The sequence below is a fragment of the Panthera uncia genome (genome assembly GCF_023721935.1).
Source record: "Panthera uncia isolate 11264 chromosome A1 unlocalized genomic scaffold, Puncia_PCG_1.0 HiC_scaffold_16, whole genome shotgun sequence".
Classification (NCBI taxonomy): Eukaryota; Metazoa; Chordata; class Mammalia; order Carnivora; family Felidae; genus Panthera; species Panthera uncia.
This window is the reverse complement of record NW_026057576.1, coordinates 68,485,867-68,506,296: the sequence shown is the minus strand read 5'-3', so window position 1 is coordinate 68,506,296 and position 20,430 is coordinate 68,485,867. Positions and strand designations below refer to the sequence as shown.

The 20,430-nt window shown below is 36.7% G+C and overlaps 1 protein-coding gene across 4 annotated transcripts in view; it reads right to left on the bottom strand.

Annotated features, from left to right (window-relative positions):
* PCCA (propionyl-CoA carboxylase subunit alpha) overlaps window positions 1–20,430 on the bottom strand; it is a 483,211-nt gene that overhangs the window by 382,160 nt on the left and 80,621 nt on the right. For all 4 annotated transcript variants that reach the window (XM_049647162.1, XM_049647163.1, XM_049647160.1 and 1 more), the window contains exons 3-4: window positions 15,252–15,299; window positions 15,081–15,149 (exon numbers count right to left, since the gene is read on the bottom strand). In XM_049647162.1, the coding sequence (XP_049503119.1) occupies window positions 15,081–15,149; window positions 15,252–15,299 (117 nt within the window). The remainder of the gene's footprint in view (window positions 1–15,080; window positions 15,150–15,251; window positions 15,300–20,430) is intronic.

Genomic DNA, 20,430 nt, shown 5'->3' with positions numbered 1-20,430 from the left:
TGAGAAGGTCTTGGGATACTCTTTTCCAATTTACAAAGGAAAATCTTCACAACTTACTTTCCATAGATTAAAAGTTGGGAGGCGCACCTGAGTGGCTCAGTTGGTTAAGCGCCATACTCTTAATTTCAGCTCAGAAAATGACCTCATGGTTCAGGAGATTGAGCCCCACCTGGGGCTCTGCACTGACAAGCATGGAGCCTGCTTGGGATTCTCTCCCCCTCCCCGCCTCTGTCCCTCTGCCAAACACACGTGCATTTACCTGCACACTTGCACATGTGCTCTCTCTCAAAATAAATTTTCAAAGTCCAACTTTTTTTTAATGTTTAAGTTAAATAGCAAGTACCCAAACACATGTCAATAAAGTAATTCATACATGAAGATATGGATATAAATCCTTTTTTCCTGTCCAAATGTAATTTTCACATTGCTGCTAAATAAAGTCATAGTCCTTCTTGACTGTAATGGCTGGTGTACCTTGAACTCCAGGGGGTTTAAAATAGTCTTTTAAGCAGCTTTGACAGATTTTGACAATTTAACCTGCTGAGCTCACAGCACCCAAGGGACTGTCTTGGTTGCAAGTTTTATTTTTGATACAGCTGACCACTAACACTGACTCCATAGATAATGGATTTCAGTAACAACCACCCACAGGTTAACACTTTGAGTAGTACCCATAATATTGCTTTAATTAAGTTAATACATGAAGGTCACAGTTTGGTAGAAACTTTTATTAAATTTGGCAGTGCTTACAGTAAAAGAAAGAAACTATGTGTGTTCATCTGTACAGTAACTCTATAAATTTGCCTATAGATATAATTCAGTTTGCTCATGGATTTATGCTGTATTTCAATTTATTTTCTAAAAGGAATTCAATTTATTGGTTCCATTTCCCCCAAAATATGTACACTTCTAGCATTTCTAACTGGTAGTTTCATGACAGATGGCTCTAACCATGCTGGGCACAGAATGGGTCTACCTGGCACAAAGAGACCACCCACTAGAGCAAAGGAAATTTCTACCACCACCACGCCCACCCCCCTGATTTTGGAGCATTTTGATGGTAGAAAAGATTAATGCCTTGATTTGTCTGCAGCTTCATGCCTTAAATATTAATATATTTCTCAAATATCAGAATTATTTTTCAGCTTGAAAAGATTATTTTTTTTGAACCCAAACTTTTTATACAGCAGAAATAAGCCAGGGTATTTAAACGAATATATGAAAGGGCAAAGTAAACAAGGTTTTAAATGAATCTGAAATTAAGGGTTAACTCTAAAGTGTTTTTAAAAAAAGATACTATAATACCCAAATCACACAGTCAGCAGGGTTGGTTCATTTTTCCATTTTTATATGTATTAGGTAATTTGAGGGTATTTTATTGAAAAGCGAAGAATGGTGGCTGAATTTATACATATTGAGTTCAGCAGTAATTGTATTTTTTAAATACACAACCTGACAGGCACTATGGTAAATGATAATGAATCAGCATGGGAGCCATTTAATATACTTCTTGATTAACTCATTGCCCGTCCAGTTCACACACAGACATGCTTACATGTCATAATCGTCATAATTCCCATCATCCCCACTGCTAGCACTCAAGCTCCTTGATTAGTGCACAACTCCCAGACGAGCCATTGCTAATGCTAAATCATTCTCTTCAGCCTCCTGCTACTATTCTGCAGGACCTCCAATTAAATATAATGTCCCTGATGAGCCATATTAATGTGAACAAATCCCTACCAGGAATCCTAACCTATTCCATTTTACCCAAAAATATAGAGAAAGTAATTTAGCCAAGCCAAAGATAATCAAAACATTTTAAATTGATATAGTATAATGTTTCTGCAAAATATGTTTTTCCAAGGACAATAAAAGCAAAGAGAAGAAACGTCTGAACATTTCATATACTTTCTTCTCCCGATTAGTTTCTCACCATCAAGTCTAGTGTTTTAAATTTGCAAAGGTTGATACATTGTATTCTAAATCCAAAAAGGTTACTGAAAGCACTATGTTTTACAAGAAAAGTGAGCAATAACAAGTTTTAAAGCAGGTATGCCATTTAAAAACTCTTTAATCACCAGAACCCCAAGGTCCAAAAATCACATTAATGAAACCAATTCCTACCTTCCCATTAAATACAGTATTGCAATCACTATCAGAGGCTTTACTGTGCAACTTTATCTGCTGATAAGAATACCTCGTGATGAACAATGACAGTATTTTTTCAAAAAACTGATTTAAGAATCCTATACATTTTCTAAATCTTGCATTTTCTAAATGCAATCTAAATAATTGTCCATGTTTCTGAATGAAATAAGACCAAATGGGAAACAGGGATCCTCACGAACATCATCTTAAAGTATTCTGTACTAGTAAAAGCTATTTAAAAAAATGTTATTTAAATATACCATCTCAAAATATAAAAAATAAAAAAATAAAAATAAATAAATAAATATACCATCTCAACTACACACACATACAATAAATGGTCACCTGAATTAAGTTATCACCCAAAAGTTTTACAAACCTGCCCTTTACTTCTTTATTCCAATTTGAGGATCAATGACTACATTGATTGTAAAGAAGTCCTTAACGGATTGTGAAATGTATTTTAACTCAAGAACTCATAACTCCTTTCCAAATAATAAAAGGTTGAAAATATCCTAAAAACTAAACCATATGAGAAAAAGTTAATGCATGAGGTTTTTACCTTTAAACTGCTTTTCATACAGCTAAAACTAAAGATATTTTAACAAAAATAATAAATATATAAAGATATACATAAAAATAAAACATATATTCTAACAACCCCATAAAATTTTTATAACGTTTTCCCTAAGGTCTTTTATACCTTAGCCTACATTAATGTATTCCTTCTTCATTTACCTGATCATTACCCTCCAGTTTGTTCAGCTGGAACCAACGTACACTAATTACATAGACATCACGAAGTCCTATTTGTCCTTAGTACCTCCCCAGACAGCAGGGAAATATTATCAAGGGTAGGCATGCTAAGTGATGATTCCCCTCACCTTACTGTCAATCATCCCAGACTGCTCACAGGAAACCCCGCTCAATCTCATTACTGAATCCTAAGGGTAAGACTACAATACACATCAGGAATCATACTTCAAACAGCAGGCTGTCTGACCAAGATGGGAGTCACAATGGCTACTTCCCTGATTTTAAGTTTGGGTTCTGAAGTAGTAAATATTAGGCATTTCTCATTTACATCCAACATCACTGAACACAAAGCAACAAAACATTGATACATTCAATTTAGGAGTCTAGATAGAAAATATAGCGAAAGGTTATAGCACAGAATCATTTAATCCATTTTAAGAAAAATCAAAATGTTAACTTCAGAGATTTGATACAAATATAATAAGATTTTGCTATTTCTTACGGGAAAGCATACTATCTTTTTACTTAAAAACAAAGTTATAAAAATAAATAGTTATCTAACATGCATTTTGAGTACAACCTCTATGTTTGCAAATTCTTTATTCCCACTATTCACCAAACTAACAAAGTAGGATCCACCTTCCCATTTAGAAAAGTCCTAGTCACTAAATCCAAACATTTCTCATCTTTTATATTTCTTAACTTCTCTGGGAATACCTACAATTACAAATTAGTGGCATAAACCCCTAGAATCTACCTCTCCTGCCTTCTAAGTCAATATTCATATTAATAAGGCCCTCTTCAACAAATCAAGAAATTCTCCCATATCAGCCCTCTGCCTAAAATCTAATGAATTTACTCCACAGACCTGTCTCTTCTTGCTCCAAAATTTTATGGTGTGCTCCTGGTTATTTCTGCATGAAAAGGTATTAAAATGTACTCTAGTATCTGTTAGGTTGGTCCCCTCTTCAATTTTCCACTGACTTTTCTAGGACATTCTACAAATTTACTCCTTTGTCATCCCCCCCCCCAATTATACTGCATTAGAATTTAATAGAGAAATGTACATAAACTTTCAAATAACTAGTATTTACACTATTCAATTTCCCTATACAAAAATAAGTCCTCCTATAAGTCCTACAGATTTCATATCAAGTGCTTTACCTTTTCCACTGTTTCTATGAAGCTATACATTTTCAGTTGTATTTTTTTACATTTATTTTTGAAAGAGAGAAAGCACGTATGTGTCCGGGTGAGAAGCAGAAAGAGAGGGAGACAGAGGAGAGACGTGAAAGCAGTCTGTCTCTCTGACAGCAGAGAGCCCGATGCAGGCCTTGAACTCACCAACTGTGAGACCATGCATGCCCTGAGTTGAAGTCTGACGCTTACCTGACTGAGCCACCCAGGCATGCCAGTTGTATTTGCTATTTTGTTGATGATACATATAGGAAAACTATAGATTTATTTTTTAACAACCATAGAGATGGTTTTTTATGTTTCTAAATAGTTATTCAGTTAACTACGTAACTAGAAACTCAACACAATCTTACTATTTCTGCCTTTCCTGTCCACCATTTTACATTTGCTTAACCCACTACCTAGCACTTTTAGAATGCTGTTAAATAACAGTAGTGAGAGTAAATTTATCAGCCTTTACCCTGAATTTCATGAGAATGCTTCCTATGAGGTATAACCTTCTTATTATGGGAAGGCAGCATGTATTTAATCCTGTTTTACTAAGGATTTTACAAAGACAGTGAATTTCTTTTAAATGACATCTAGGCTTTTATCAGAATAATCATCTAGTTTTCCTCTACTAACTTATTAATATATTAATATTCTCTAATTTTGAACCATACTGAAATGTCATGAATACACTCCATGTGGCTGCAGCATATTATTTAAGTAAATTATTTTATTCCATTTTCCTATTACTTAGGATTTTTCTATCAATATATGACAGTCATTGTTTTATTTTTCGCTTACCATCTTTGCCCAGATTTTAAAAAAGAAACCTTTAAAAAACAAACATTTTTTAAAAAGGAAATCTATTTTTACTTAAGTCTATAACAATTCATGTCAAAATTTCTTGTTTACTGAAAACTGCAAAGAATTCTTGTGAGAATCTCTACACCAAGCACCCTACTTCATTACTTCTATGACAGCCTAGAGTTCCTTAGTCAATGATCTCTTATCTTATTCAGGCTCTTTCATGCAGAGTTACAGGCCTATAACTACTTGTCACCGATTTTGTCTTCTGAGCAAAACAAAATAAATACTTAACATTTTAAGAAGCTTTTTACAAACATGTTAAACCCCACTTTCATTAATGGATAGAACAGATGATCAACAAGGAAAGAGAAGACTTGAATAGCCCTATGAACCAACCAGTCCTAAGAGGCATCTAGAGAGAACCATAAAGAGCAAAACAGACATTCTTAGGTTCACATGGAACTCAAGGACAGAGCATATGGTATGCCATAAAACAAACACCAACAAATTTTAAAAGACAGAAATAGAAAGCATGTTGCCTAACCAAATGTAAGGAAACTAAAAACAGGTAACAAAAACAAACTTGGGAAGCTCACAAATAATGTGTAACTAAACAACACACTCCTAAATGATAAGCAGGCCAAAAGAGAAATCACAAGGGAAGTCAGAAAAGAGTTTCAGGAATGAAAATGAAAAACATACCAAAGCATATGGGGTACAGCTAAACAGAGAAAAATGTTATACAGCTCAACAATTAGATTAAAAAAAGACTTTAAGTCAACAACCTAATCTTCTACCTTAAACTATTTTTAAAAAGAGAAAACTAGGGGCACCTGGGTGGCTTAGTTGGTTAAGCGTCCAACTCTTAATCTCTGCTCAGGTCTTAAGTTCAAGCTCTGCATTGGGTTCCATGCTAGGCATAAAGCCTACTTATTTAAAAAAAAAAAAAAAAGAGCAAAATAAACCCAGAACAAGCAGGATAAAGGAAATAATAAAGACTAAATACAAATGACATAGAGATCAATGAAATCAAAGTTGGCTCTTTGAAAAGATCAATACAGTTGAAAACTTTTAGCTAAAGTGACCAAGGAAAAAAAGACTCTTAAAAGCCTAAAATCAGGAATGAAAGAAATCACTACCAAACTTACAAAAATAAAAATAAGGAAATACTATAATCATATATCAATAAACTAGATAAATCAGATGAAATGGACAAATTCCTAGAAAGAAAAAATTATAGACACAGAAAAAGAAATCAAAAATCTGAATAAACCTTTAATAAGAGATTGAATAATCAAAAAACCACCCATAGACAGGTACCTGGCTGGCTCAGTTGATAGAGCATACAACTCTTGATCTCAGGGTTGTGAGTTCAAGCCCCACATTGGGTATAGAGATTACTTAAAAATAAAGTCTTTAGGGCACCTGGGTGGCTCAGTTGGTTAAGTGTCCCCACTCTTTGATTTCAGTTCAAGTCATGATCTCACAGTTATGAGATCGAGCCCCATGTCAGGCTCCATGCTAGGCATGGAGCCTGCCTGGTATCTCTCTCTCTCAAAAATAATAATAATAATAATAATAATAATAGTAATAATAATAAATTTAAAATTAAAAAAGCCACAGAGATGGCTTCACTGGTGAGTTCTACCAAACATTTAAGGAATAATTAATGCCAACTCTTCACAGACTCTTCCAAAACAAGAGAAGATGAGGGAACAGTTCCTAACTTATAATATGAGGCCAAGATCTGATACCAAAACAAAGCCATCACAAGAAAACTACAGACCAATAGCTCTTATAACCACAGATGAAAAATTCCCAACAAAGCACGAATAAAATGAATCCAGCAATATATACAAAAACTATACACCTTGACCAAGTGTGTAATATCCAAAAATTAATGGAATATACCATATCAATAACAGACAAAAGCTATGGCATCTCAGTCGACACAGAAAAAGCATTTGAAATAATCCAATATCCAATCACAAAAAAGCATTCAACAATCTAGAAATACCAGGGCACTTCCTCAACCTGATAATGGGAATTTATGAAAATCCCAGAGCCTAAATGAAGCTTAATTGTGAAATACTAAGCGCTTTCTGCCAAAGATGAGGAACAAAACAAGATGCTTGCTCTCACTACTTCTATTCAATATCACTCTGAACGTTAAAGCCAAGAAAATTAATATGAAATAAAAAGCTCCCAGATTGAAACAAAAGAAGTCTATCTCTAGTCTATCTCTATTTGTACATGGTCTTCTAGAGAGAATCTTAAGGATCTTACATATATAGACACACACACACACGTGTGTATGTGCGTGCGTGTGTGTGTATATAAAATAAACAAATTCAACAAGGTTGCAGGAAATGATCACATACAAAAGTTGATTATAGTTCTATAAACTTGCAATAAAAACTGAAACTTAAAACATTACAATCCTAATATAAAAAATACCAAAACATTTACTATGAAATATAACAAAGTTAAGTGCAAAACTTATACTCTGAAAACTACAAAACCCTGCTGAAATTAAAGTAGCCACAGTAACTAGAACCAGAGCAAATGGAATATCCACGTCCATGGATAGGAAGAATTGAGAATGTTGAGATAATAATACTTCCCAAATTAGTGTACAGATACAACACAATCCCTATCAAATGTCCAGCAGGATTCAGTCTTCCACCAGGACAATTTTTCCTTCATAAACCATTCTCCAAACATCTTTCCAAAGACTAATAAAGACCTGGAGAACACATAAAAGACAATTCATGACTTGGTAAGAGGCCTAACTCCCACTTGCCTCTCCTGCCCAGACCATTTCCCACTGCTTGTGGACTCATCCCCTGGACGCAGCTGCAGAAATCCCATCAGCATATGTGAACTGCCATCCTGGGTAAAGTCTGATTTTGATACTGCTCTAGATCAGCCTTCACTTTTCAAAAAGAGCAGGGCAACTTCCTCAACAGACAGGATGTCATCCTCTTTTAAGACTATCCACTGGGACACACCAGTGGCTCAGTCACTTAAGCGTCTGACTTTGGCTCGGGTGATGATCTCATGGTTTGTGAGTTTTAGCCCCACATAGGGGTCTGTACTGACAGCTCAGAGCCTGGAGCCTGCCTCTGATTCTGTGTCTCCTTCTCTCTCTGCCCCTCTCCTGCTCATGCGCGCTCTCTCTCTCAAAAATAAATAAACATTAAAAAAAAAGACTATCCAAGAACAACCAACTAAATAATCTGCAAAGCCTCCCTACAAGCACCTCAAATCCTAGATTAAATTTAACAAACACCCTTTAAATGAACAACTTGGCTTACAAGAAATTACAGGCAATCCCCAGGGCTCAAAAGCAAAAAAGGAAGCTAAAAGCCAGACAGCATCTGCCAGAGCCAATATTCCAGCTAATCATGGAGAGTGGGAGGGGGGATCTCAAGAATCGGGGTTGGTGAGCACATGGAAATTGGGGGAAACCGGCGTGCCTAGAGAGGGTACGCAAGCTTCCTGCCCTGTCCCCATACCTTCCCTTACTCAGATCTTCCAACTGACTGTTTCTGAGCTATACTCATTTATAATAAACTGGTAATCTAGTAAAAAAAAAAAAGGGGGGGGGGAATCTAAAGAACTGAGTTAATTCTCAGAGAAAGGAGTTAAAAATTATAAGAAAAACTCCCTACATACGGCCAGGCTGCTCAAAGATTACATCCTCAGTGAAAAGGAAGAAAAATGTCAATCTAATAAGTACATGGAAGACAAATATTTAAAATTATCTGCTGTAGTTCAAAGTAAGAAGTCTCCTCTGTAAATTAGAAACCATGGGTCTATTCAAGAGAGGGAGGGATATATGTCATTTCATTTTGTTTTTTCCATTATCCTCAAAATTCAGCAACCTTCATGCCAATAAGTTAACAGAAAGATTAGTACCAGAAGAAGGGTACCCTAGAGAGTCTGGCAGAAACAAATATAGCATCCACCCAACAAGGCCATATCTGCAACCCAAACCATGCTGGGATTCAACATTAAAGACACCAGATAGGAGGTCACAAGCCAAGATCCACACAAACGAAAAGCTCATCCATTGTGTAAGAAGTCAGAAGTAGACACTTAAGAACTTGGAATAATACAGCAGTATGATAGAAGCTTTAAAATAAGTAGTTAAAGGGGCACCTGGGTAGTTTAGTCAGGTAAGTGCCCAACTCTTGGTTTTGGCTCTGGTCATGATCTCACGGTTCCTGGGTTCAAGCCCCACATCAGGCTCTGTGCTCACAGGGTGGAGTCTGCTTAGGATCCTCTCTCTCTCTCTCTCTCTCTCTCTCTGCCTCTCCCTGGTTAGCACATGCGCATGCACTCTCTCAAAATAAATAAATTCTAAAAAAGTAGTTAAAAATGAGTAAGACATGAAAGGGGGAAAAAAAGGTAGATTCAAAATGGAGTAGACCTGACAGACTTCTCAGCAGACAGCACGAGACAAATGCGACCAAAGTAATTTTTGCATCAGATGCTTTTTATCAGTGGATGAAAAATAGTAGATGAGAGGTTGTTGGGGGACAAATGTTCACATGGATTCAAAGATTCACCCCCAAAAATTTCAAAAGAGGGGGAAAAATAATGCACCATTACCTCAACCAAGTAATCAGTGTAACCAGAACCACCCAACATCATGAACTTCTTGATACAACAGGATCACTTAAGTATTTTTTTTAATTTTTTTTAATTTTTATTTACTTTCAAGACCAAACAGAGTGAGAGTGGGGGAAATGCAGAATCTAAAGCAGGCTGCAGACTGAGCTGTCAGCACAGAGCCCAACGCAGGGCTCAAACTCACAGCGAGATCGTGACCTGAGCCAAAGTAGGACGTTTAACCGACTGAGCCACCCACTTATGAAGGCGCCCCACTTATGAAGCTTTCTTATCAAAAAAAAAATATTTACACTGAATCTATTTGTGAGGAAACAAACCCAGACTATCTATAAGCCAATTGGCCTGGATTCCTCAAAACGTTGGTATCGTGAAAATCAAACAAAGAGGGAAGGGAAGAGGACTATTTTAGATTAAGAGACTCTTTAAAGAGCCATAATAACCGAATATAATTCATGAACCGCGACTGAACTGTGGGTCAAAAAAAAAAAAAAAATACTAAAGACATTGGGAGTGGCACCTGGCTGGCTCTGTAAGTAGAGCATCTTCATTACAGGGTCATGAGTTCAAGACCCATGTTGGGTGTAAAGCTTACATTAAAAAAAAAAAAAAAAGTAAAGACATTTGGAGACAAATGGGAAAATTTGAATACAGTCTGTGTATTAGATTATACTATAGAATTACTAATAATTTTCCTAGCTTTGATAGGGTATATGTAAGAGAATAGCCTTTTCCTGGGAAATAAAAACTTAAGTATTTAGGGGTGAAATGCCATGACTGTAACTTACTTCCAATTTCCTTAGCAAAATAAAAAAAGAAGAAATATACACACAATATATATTTATACTCATACATATGGACACAGTTATAAGCAAATGTGTCCAAATGTTAACTGGTGAGTCCAAGCAAAAGGTATAAGCACTCACTGTACTTGCTCTTCCAATTTTGCGTCTGAACACTTAAGAATATAAATGGCCATTCATATGAAAAGGTACTCAACATCAATATTCATCAGAGAATTTAAATTAAAACTACAATAAGATAACATGTGAACACCAACAGAATAGCAAAAATCAGAAGGACTGCTGAGATCAAGTCCAGGCAAGGACGCAGAGCAACATGAACGTTCGTACATTACTGGTGAGAGCAAAATGTGGCAGAGTCATACAGAACAACTATTTGGCAGCTTCTAACACTTATTATTTTTTAAGTTTATTTATTTTGAGAGGGGGTAAGGGGGACAGGGAGAAGGGGAGGGGGGGACGGAGGGAGGGAGAGAGGGAGAGATGGAGAGAGGGAATGAATGAATCCCAAGCAGGATGTATGCTGTCAGTGCAGAGCTCAACATGGGGCTCAATCTCACAAACCACATGATCATGACCAGAGCCGAAATCGAGAACCAGACACTTAACCAACTGAGCCACCCAGGCACCCGTGGCAGCTTCTTACAGTTAAATATGCATCTATTAATGCCAGGAGTCAACAAAATACCACCCACCCACAGGCCAAATCCAATCTAAGGACAGTTATTTTATAGCCTGCAAGTTAAAAATGGTTTTTATATTTCTAAAGGGCCATATGTATGTATATATAAATAAAAGTAGCAGAACATGTGACCTGCAAAGTCTAAAATATATTTATTTACTCCCCAGACAGAGATTTACTATTCATACAGGAAAAAGTTGCTTTGCCTCCCATCTACCTGATGACCAAGTAATTCCACTCCTAGGTATTTAGACAAATCAAAGTATATGTTTACATAAATATTTGTACTAGATTATTAAAGAAGTCTTGTTCACAATAGCTAAAAACTGGTGGGTGGATGTGTCTAATTTGGTAAGCAAGCTTATCCTAAAATTCACATGGAAGAACAAAAACACAAGAATATTGAAGACAATTTTGAAGAACAGGATGGGGGAAAGGAGACCAATGGAAAAAACTGCATAATCATCTTTAAAAGCCAATTTTTTTCCATTACACATCATTTATAAGGTAGTTCGTTTTCTTTATAGGACTTATCACTTAATAGTTGTAGTAAACCATTAGTCTTTTCTCCCTGCTTAACTGTCAAAAATTAGTTGTGGAAAATATTAACTTGCCATTTAAAAACAATCAACTGTTGGGGCGCCTGGGTGGCTCAGTCAGTTGAGCGTCCAACTTCGGCTCAGGTCATGATCTCACGGTTTGTGGGTTCAAGCCCCATGTCAGGCCCCGTGCTGACAGCTCAGAGCCTGAAGCCTGCTTCAGATTCTGTGTGTGTGCCTCTCTCTCTCTGCCCCTCCCCCCTACATACTCTCTCTCAAAAATAAACATTAAAAAAAAAAAAATCAACTGTTGTATTTTCCTACTGCAATATTTACATTTCCATTTATGAAATTAACATAAAGCATATAAGATATTTTTTACTCCAAATTACATTTAAAATGCTCACCTCCTGGGGCGCCTGGGTGGCTCAGTCAGTTAAACGTCCGACTTCAGCTCAGGTCATGATCTCATGGATCATGAGCTCGAGTCCTGCGTCAGGCTCTGCCCTAATGGCTCAGAGCCTGGGCATACTTTGGATTCTGTGTCTCCCTCCCTCTCTCTCTGCTCTTCCCCACTCACACTCTGTCTCCTCTCTTTCTCTTGCTCAAAAATAAACGTTAAAAAAAATTTAATGCTCACCTGTTGAAAATAAATATTGCAATGTTAACAATACATCAAAGTAGCAAGACTTGTTCATATTACCCATATTGTAAAGCTCACTGGATACAATGATAATCTTTTTGGTCACATGTTAAGGAAGCAAAAAACTGTTAGAGGAATTCACCCTTTTGGCTTTCTTGAGATGCAGAAAGCAAATAGATTTGGTTCTAGTGCTAAGGCCTAAACTAAACTTTGAACATTCTAACTATCATTATTATCCTAAATAGTATCTTTCTAGAAAAGGGCTTAAGGTAGGTCACACTAAGAGGAAGTTTTGACTGATCATGCGTTGCCTCCACTGTGGGCCCTAAGAAATGTTATTCTAAATTATGTATTATAATCTCTGGTAGGCTCATTTCCACTTTCAGCAAAAAGTGACTGAAAGTCTTTAAAATGTAAAACTACCATCTCTGCTTTAGAAGGATATGAAGGACCATCTTAAAACTCTGACCAACTCTTCTGAAACCATTTTTTTCAAAGGCTGGAAAGTGACAGTGTACCTCTAGATCAAAATGTTATGGGTGAGTCTGGGTTGTGTGAATGGAGGTCTCAGTCTCTTGATTCCCCATGAGAAGATTTATGTGAGGATCCACACTCGAATAAAGACAGCCAGAAGGAAAGTAGCAAGTGCAAAGCAGTTTATTAAATCGGAAGTATACTCTCAAGGTGGGAGAGCTGGCTCCTACGTTGTTTTGGGATTGGATAGTATTAGTTCTCTCTGGGCTGGGAGGAGCTGAGACAGACAGTGTGGGATGGCCTCTAACGGAGGCTGCTTCCAGTCAGTTGGGAAACTCCCCCCCACAGGTTGGGAGGAGTTTCTGACCCTACAAGGTTTGTACCATACCATCATGGCAGCCTTTCTCCAAGGCAGGGGCTGTACCCGCAATGCAAATTGCTCCTGCAAAGCTTCTACCTAACAAGAACACAAACCTAGAAAATTAAGAATGGGAAAAAGCAGTCGTGCTGTTGGGAGCTATAATACCAACACTGAAATACAAACATATATGAAAAAAATCAAAATGAAAATAATTTTGGACCATGCATGTCAACAGTCACCTTCATGAGAACACAAGATACAGAACTATATCTTGATGTGAGAAAAGTAAGTTAAAGTTTACTATAACACTTGATATAAAAACAGTGTCCATTTTCTCTCCCAATTTACCCATGAGTGAAAAACACCTCCTGGCCTAATACACTGAAAATGAACACAAGACAAGAGAAAATTTTACATCTATTACTAGCCTGATGGTAACACAAACTTTTTTCTAAAAGAGTTTGCTACTGATAAATGTCTTAGTTTACCAACCAAGAAACAGATTAAAGTAATAGTTTTCTCATTATTTCATAGATATCTTGTAAGGAATATAAACTACTATTGAAACTATCAGTTAAAACAAATCATTAGTAAAGAGGCCAGAAACCAATATTTAAAAAAAAAAACCACATATGTAAAATAAATTTATTTAATTTCTTTTTTAAGTAGAAAAGGACTATTTTATATATTTTTTTTAATTTTTTTTTTTAACGTTTTATTTATTTTTGAGACAGGGAGAGACAGAGCATGAACAGGAGAGGGTCAGAGAGAGGGACACACAGAATCTGAAACAGGCTCCAGGCTCTGAGCGGTCAGCACAGAGCCCAACGCGGGGCTCGAACTCACGAACCGCGAGATCATGACCTGAGCCGAAGTCGGCCGCTTAACCGACTGAGCCACCCAGGCACCCCAAAAGAGGACTATTTTAAATGTATCTGTCAAGTAAACTAGATGAGATAAATACTTAATCTTTATTTTCAGGAAATTAGAATAGCTTGTAATGGTTTCTCTTTTTTTTGTTTTGTTTTGTTTTTTAAAGGAAGTCAGTCGCAATAAAGCAGAATGAACAACACATGTCTAGGTAAGAAATCACAAACAATGAAAATCCTCTGTATTACCTTTCTGTATAATAAAAACTGACATCACCGATAGGTCCCGTTATCAAAAGTAGTGTAAAAGAATGAAAAACAGTAACGTAAAGTATCACTACTTAAATTTCATCCCCTAAAGTTCTAATAATTTACATTCTTTTCTCATGAGATTTTTTTCTATTCCTTCATAGTTTATTACTGCTAAAAATGCCTGCTGTGGTAAAAATCCCCAATAAAATCATTCGCGGCTTTATGTTATTCCTTTTGTTCATGTCCAATGAGTATTAGTGTATCTTTCATTCATCAACCTTTCAGCTGAACACGATACAGCATTTAGGAAAATTAAACAATTATAGCATTCCCTTAGTGATCCCGGAATTCAGCTGTGGAAAAACGTGCTCTCCTAATGCAGCATGATATAAACATTACAATAATCTTTGAATCTTTCTCAAGCTTTGTCTAAATCTACTTGGTGACCAGCAATCTGTCAAGCAATTTTTAAACTCTACTCTAGGTTTTTAAAACCCTGAGGAAAAAAAAATTAAGACACATATTAAAGACATTATGATGCTTCCATTTTGCTTAATACAAGAGTCAGTAATTTCATGTTTTGTTTTTTAATTGTGTATACCCTTTTCAGGCCAAGAATGAAGAAAACCTACATATTTTACCTTTATTTATTTATTTACTTTAACATTTATTTATTTTTGAGAGACAGAGAGAGGTAGAGAATGAGCAGGAGAGGGGGAGAGACAGAGATACAGAATCTGAAGCAGACTCCAGGCTCTGAGCTGTTAGCAGAGAGCCCGACAGAGGGCTCGAACTCACGAACTGCAAGACCATGACCTGAGCTGAAGTCAGACGCTCAACTGACTGAGCCACCCAGGCTTTTTTTTTTTTTTAAATATACCCCAAATAAGGGTCTTCATTCAGATAAAGCGAAATATACTTACAGAACTAGCATCAACATCACTGTGGATGGCAACTGTCTTAATGCCCATCTTCTTGCAAGTTTTAATAACCTATTTTAAAATATATCAATGTTATTAATAGAGATTCATATTTCAAGGGATTTAATAAAATTCACAAAGTAAAATGGAAAAGAAGATTAAAATTCCACTCACCCTACATGCAATTTCTCCTCTATTAGCAATAAGAATTTTATCAAAAGTCTGAAGAGAGAAAAAACACACATAAGAAATTGTTACTCTCACTTTGGAACCAGAAAACAAGTTTTCTCACAACACTGGACATGATTCTAAAAAAAAAAAAAAAAAAAATTACTTCCTAGAGTAGTACTAAATATTACATGTATGTTCATCTATAACCCAATTGCTACTAAACTCATCTGGTAGGATGCAGCCCTATAATTAGTCCGTTAAAGCATCAACTGATTTGGTTTGGTGTATCTTAAATGGACTAAGGGGATATTTATAAATTCTCTTGCCAAAAGGTAATCTTCAGATAACATTTCTGAATACTAAAAAACTTTAGACAGAATTGTTTGACCACTTACTTCACAATGTATATTCTAAATTCAGGGAATTTATGTTAAGTTTGAGTAACCATCATATTTGAAGCAGCTAAGGCCTCATAAGAGAGTACCTCCATTCTGGATAGGCCTAGATACTTCAATTCTAAGCCCAGCTTTGCCACTAACAATAACCTATTTGACTTGAGGCAAATCAATCTCTGTAGATCTTCACTTTCACATATAAACTGATGGCATTTCTAGAGGAAACTATTTAATAAGGTTCTCTTCCTACTCTAAAATTGTACAGGCTAATCCTTTGAAAGAAACACACAAGTAATATGGATATCTTTTAGTACACAATTATTTCTGGGTTAGTGAATTGTTGTAAGTTGAATGTAACTACAGAAAAAGTCTTAGTTATATTTCTAAAAGAAAGTTAAAGCTATATATGATCTTTAAAGTACTCATATAACTGAAAGCAATATTTTAACCTGACAGGGAGTCACAGAATCTCAGAGTTGGAAAAGGTTTTCAAAGTCTTGGTTTAAACTTTATGTCACACATCACTTATTCTAGCAAACTGAGACAAGCCTCTGCCTTAAAAATCGGTAAACTCCTAATCTGATAATATCCTGAGTCATTCAGAGCCTTGAGCAGATGGGTCCTTAAAATACCCTCATGTCACGTCAAGCCTGAGACTACAAAATCATAGGCCATTCTATACCTAAGTGGTCATGGTAAATCCCTGTTAAACACTGACAATATACAAAGAAAAAAATGTTTTATACCTCTTTGAAGTGCATTTTAAAATGTGCATTTTTATAAGTATTAAACAGATGACATCTGATAAAAGCAACACAACATGAAGTTACACAATAAGCAACTGTTATAGCAAATATAACCAATCATAACATTATAGGGATTAAGAACTTCCTTCTAATTTTTATCTGCATGGCAGAATAATAGTTAAAAGCCAGTCTGGAACTAAATTGCCCAACACCACCACGTGTTCTTATGTGGGCAATCCATCCTTCTGGACCCTCATTTCCTGGTATGTAAAATGAGAGTAATAATAGCACCTGCCACAAGAGGCTGTGAGAGTATGAATTAACACCCTTAAAGTGTTTAGAATAGTGCCTAGCACATAATATATACTCAAGAGGTGTTAGCTATAGCTATTGTTATTCACCCCTTTGGGCCACACACCACACTGTTTGTGACAAATCCAAGAGTGTGAACCTATCTAACAGGGAAAAATCTACATTAAAACAACTATCTGCACCTGACACATCTTCTCTATTAAGGGCTTGTGATGGCTAATTTTACTTTTACATGCAACTTGACTGGGCCCCAGGGTGCCCAGATGAAACATGATTTCTGGGTGTGTCTGTGAGAGTGTTTCTAGAAGACATGAGCATGTGAATCAGGGGACTCAGCCCAGTACACTGCCCTCCCCAGTGTGGGTGAGCATCATCCCATTCACTGAGGGCCTGAGAGAACAAAAAGTAGAAGTGAGGATTTGTCCTGCGTTCCTGATTCAAGAGGGACACAGGTCTTGGCCTACCCTGGGGCTTACCGACATATGGGCTCCCAGGTTCTCAGGCCCTTGGACCTGGACTAGAATTACATCACCAGCTTTCCTGTGTCTCCAGCCTGCAGATGGCAGATCGTGAGACTTGGCCTCCATAGCTGTGTAAGCCAGTGGATCTCCACATACATCTCCTACTGGTTCTCTTTCTCTGCAGAACCCTAATTCAGGTCTGTTAATACCAATTAGTGCACAAGCTAAATAAAGCTGATCATATCAATTAACCTTCCATACAGAAGATATTCTTTTGAATAAATGTATGTATATGGTTCAGGGTTTAAAAGGTACAAAAGGTGATATACTGTAGAGACAACTAGGTCTCTGCTCCAAAGGCAATGCTATTACCAGTTTCCTGTACATATATTCTTTCAGGTAAGCTATGCACGTAAAAGAATACATACAAATAAATTTACACGGACTTTAAAACTTCCCCTCTGCATCAAAAAGTACAGGGAAACATCAAGTGCATTTGATAACTTCTGTGTACAATATGGCAGTATGACAACAAAGTGTGGTAAGTGCCATAACGCAGCTACATCCAAGAGGCTGTGGCCAGTGCAGAGAAGGAAGAGTGAACAGCAAGGGCAAAGGCAGTGACATTGAAAGCAGATGGTAGCACTGAAAAACAAGGGATTTTTAATATAGCTCAAGCACAAGATATGTACAAGGGAGCTGGAGCAAACAAAGCTAGGGTAAAAAAGGCCAGATGATAAAAGGACTTATATGCCATTTAAGGAATTGGACTTTATCCTATAGGTGCAGAGCCACATATAAGGAGGCACTCTGAAGATATTCTAAGGGAAACAAACAAAAATCTTTAAATCAGGAACCTATATCCTGAAGACAGAGGGGCTTTCAAGTACCATGAGAGAGAGAGACGGACTTCCGCAGCAGCGGTTCTCTAACTACTAATGAGGTCATCCAGGGTAAGAAACACAATGGAAATTCCTGAAGATTTTTTGTTTTAAGTTACCTCCTTTTATTCTATCCTCTATCCCTCCTTCCTTCTTTCTCCTCCCCATACTTAGATCTTCATAGCCAGGGTCTAAAACCACCAAGGACACTTCACTCCATTCACAGCCCAAGAGAAGGGCTGAGCTGGCCCGTTCCCCTGGGTACTTGTTGAAGGAATGACCACAGAACTCCACACACTGACTAGTCACTTACCAACACTTCTGAGAAGTGGTACAGAACAGTGGGTAAATCTACCACCTCACTAGAGAAGCCCAGGCTTGAGTTTACACCCCAGTTATTTACTATCTGTGGATTTTGAGGCTGTTTCCAAATGTACAAAACCTAGTTGTTAAGACTAATATTAAGCAGCTAACATTTAGGGCACATGCTTTCTATATGCCAGGACAAATCCCTTCTGTCCACTATGTCTCATTTAAGGCTCAGAATAGTCCTATGAGGTCAGCTGAGAACATCCCCAATTTACAAATGAGAAAATTAAGGCTTGATGAAGCCAAATCACTTGCCTAAATCACTTAAAATTCACAGGGGCAAAGCCAGAGCTCACATCCAGGTATTCATATCAAAACATACCACAATGTGACATGATCGGAGTATAATGGTACAAGCTTTAAACACTGTATTAACAGTGACACCTAAGATCACATTTGTTACGCCAGGCACAATATAGTACTGCACCGGTACACGCTAACTTAAGGCCTACTTTAGTAGCCTCCTGGTCTTTTTCTAAGCAGATTATTACTAAATCTTCCCTATTGTTATGAACGTATCAGAGACAAGTCGATGTGTTAAAATTCAAGTCAAAAAAAAAAAAATTGTACATTTAGTAATGATTAAATTTTACCTGGTTTAATTTCAACCTGATGGAAATTGCTGATAAAATATGAAGGAGTCAATGACAAGTTCAGATGAGAATCAATTTATTTAGCAAATATGTATTACCAAAAAATCAGATCTATCTGCACTTAGGACAGGAACAATAAAAAACAAAAAAGTGCAGTATTTAATGAATAGCTATGACAACAGCAAGAATTCCTAGAAGTAGAAAGGCTCAATTAAAGGCAGCCCTGGAGTGAAGGGCAAGCCTGCAACTTGGTCTTAACACACAAAACCTATATACTACCGTTACGTGTCAACAAGGATCATGGACATTATGACATGACTGACACACTATATAGTTTCACCACAATTACCTAAAAGCAAAGGTACAGCAAAGAAGACAAAGATAGCAGGCAGCAGATCTGATTTCAGACATTTAAAACAAAATATGTACTTTAGTGGACTCCAAGGTGGGGGGAAGAGCTCTATAAATTCCCTAAACCAGGTTATACGCATTTGTTTATTTTTAGTAATTATCAATGGCCACCAATGTGGGGGGTGAGTCAGCTATTACTGTAAGCTCATTACGAGGTTATGGCAAAAAGAAGCCTCAAACCAAACTCCACCAACACATACATTTATGAACAGGCATAAAAAAGATCTTAAAATCTACCAAATAAAGCTCAATGATGTCTCAACTTCCTTCATTGTATAATGCTCCAACAGTCTGAATGAAAGGTTCACCTGAGGTAAATACATCAATATTCTGATTTGGCCAGCTACACTGTCAGACTCAATCTATCAAGAACCTCCAGACAAAGAAAGAGCTGTACATAGGATCACTTCATTTAGGGATCAAGCTTAGTTTCTATCCTTAAAGATAAAGAATGAAAGGCCAACTAGATTGTTTTATTCTAATTCAGGGGCTAAGAATTTCTATTAAATAGCAGCCAGAACACATATCTTGCATAACCACTAATTTCATCAATGAGAGCCCACTTCTAACACCTATTATGCTAATGAGGAAGGCTACCAAAGTTAACAGGGAGAAAGATAGATGAACACTTCGTAGTATTCTATGTCTCCCCCACTCTTGAATGTGGCCTCTTGAACAAATACTAGCTAACCACTCCATAGAGTGTGTTCCCAGTTAGGACAGCTCACTACCTCTAGATTGGAACTCAACACATGTGCAGAAATATACATACATGCACCCCAACTTCTATACTAAAGTTTTCATGTTAAACCATGGATTTATTTCATAAAAGGGAGTTTATCATAGCTAATTCATCTGGACCAGTGCACTCCAATCAAGTAACCACTGGCACTAAGCTCTTCAAATGTGGCTAATCAAACTGAGATGCCAGAAGTGTAAATTATACACTTGGATTAGAAGATCTGGTACCAAAAAAAAAAAAAAAAGTAAGTATCTCATTGATACTTTTTATAT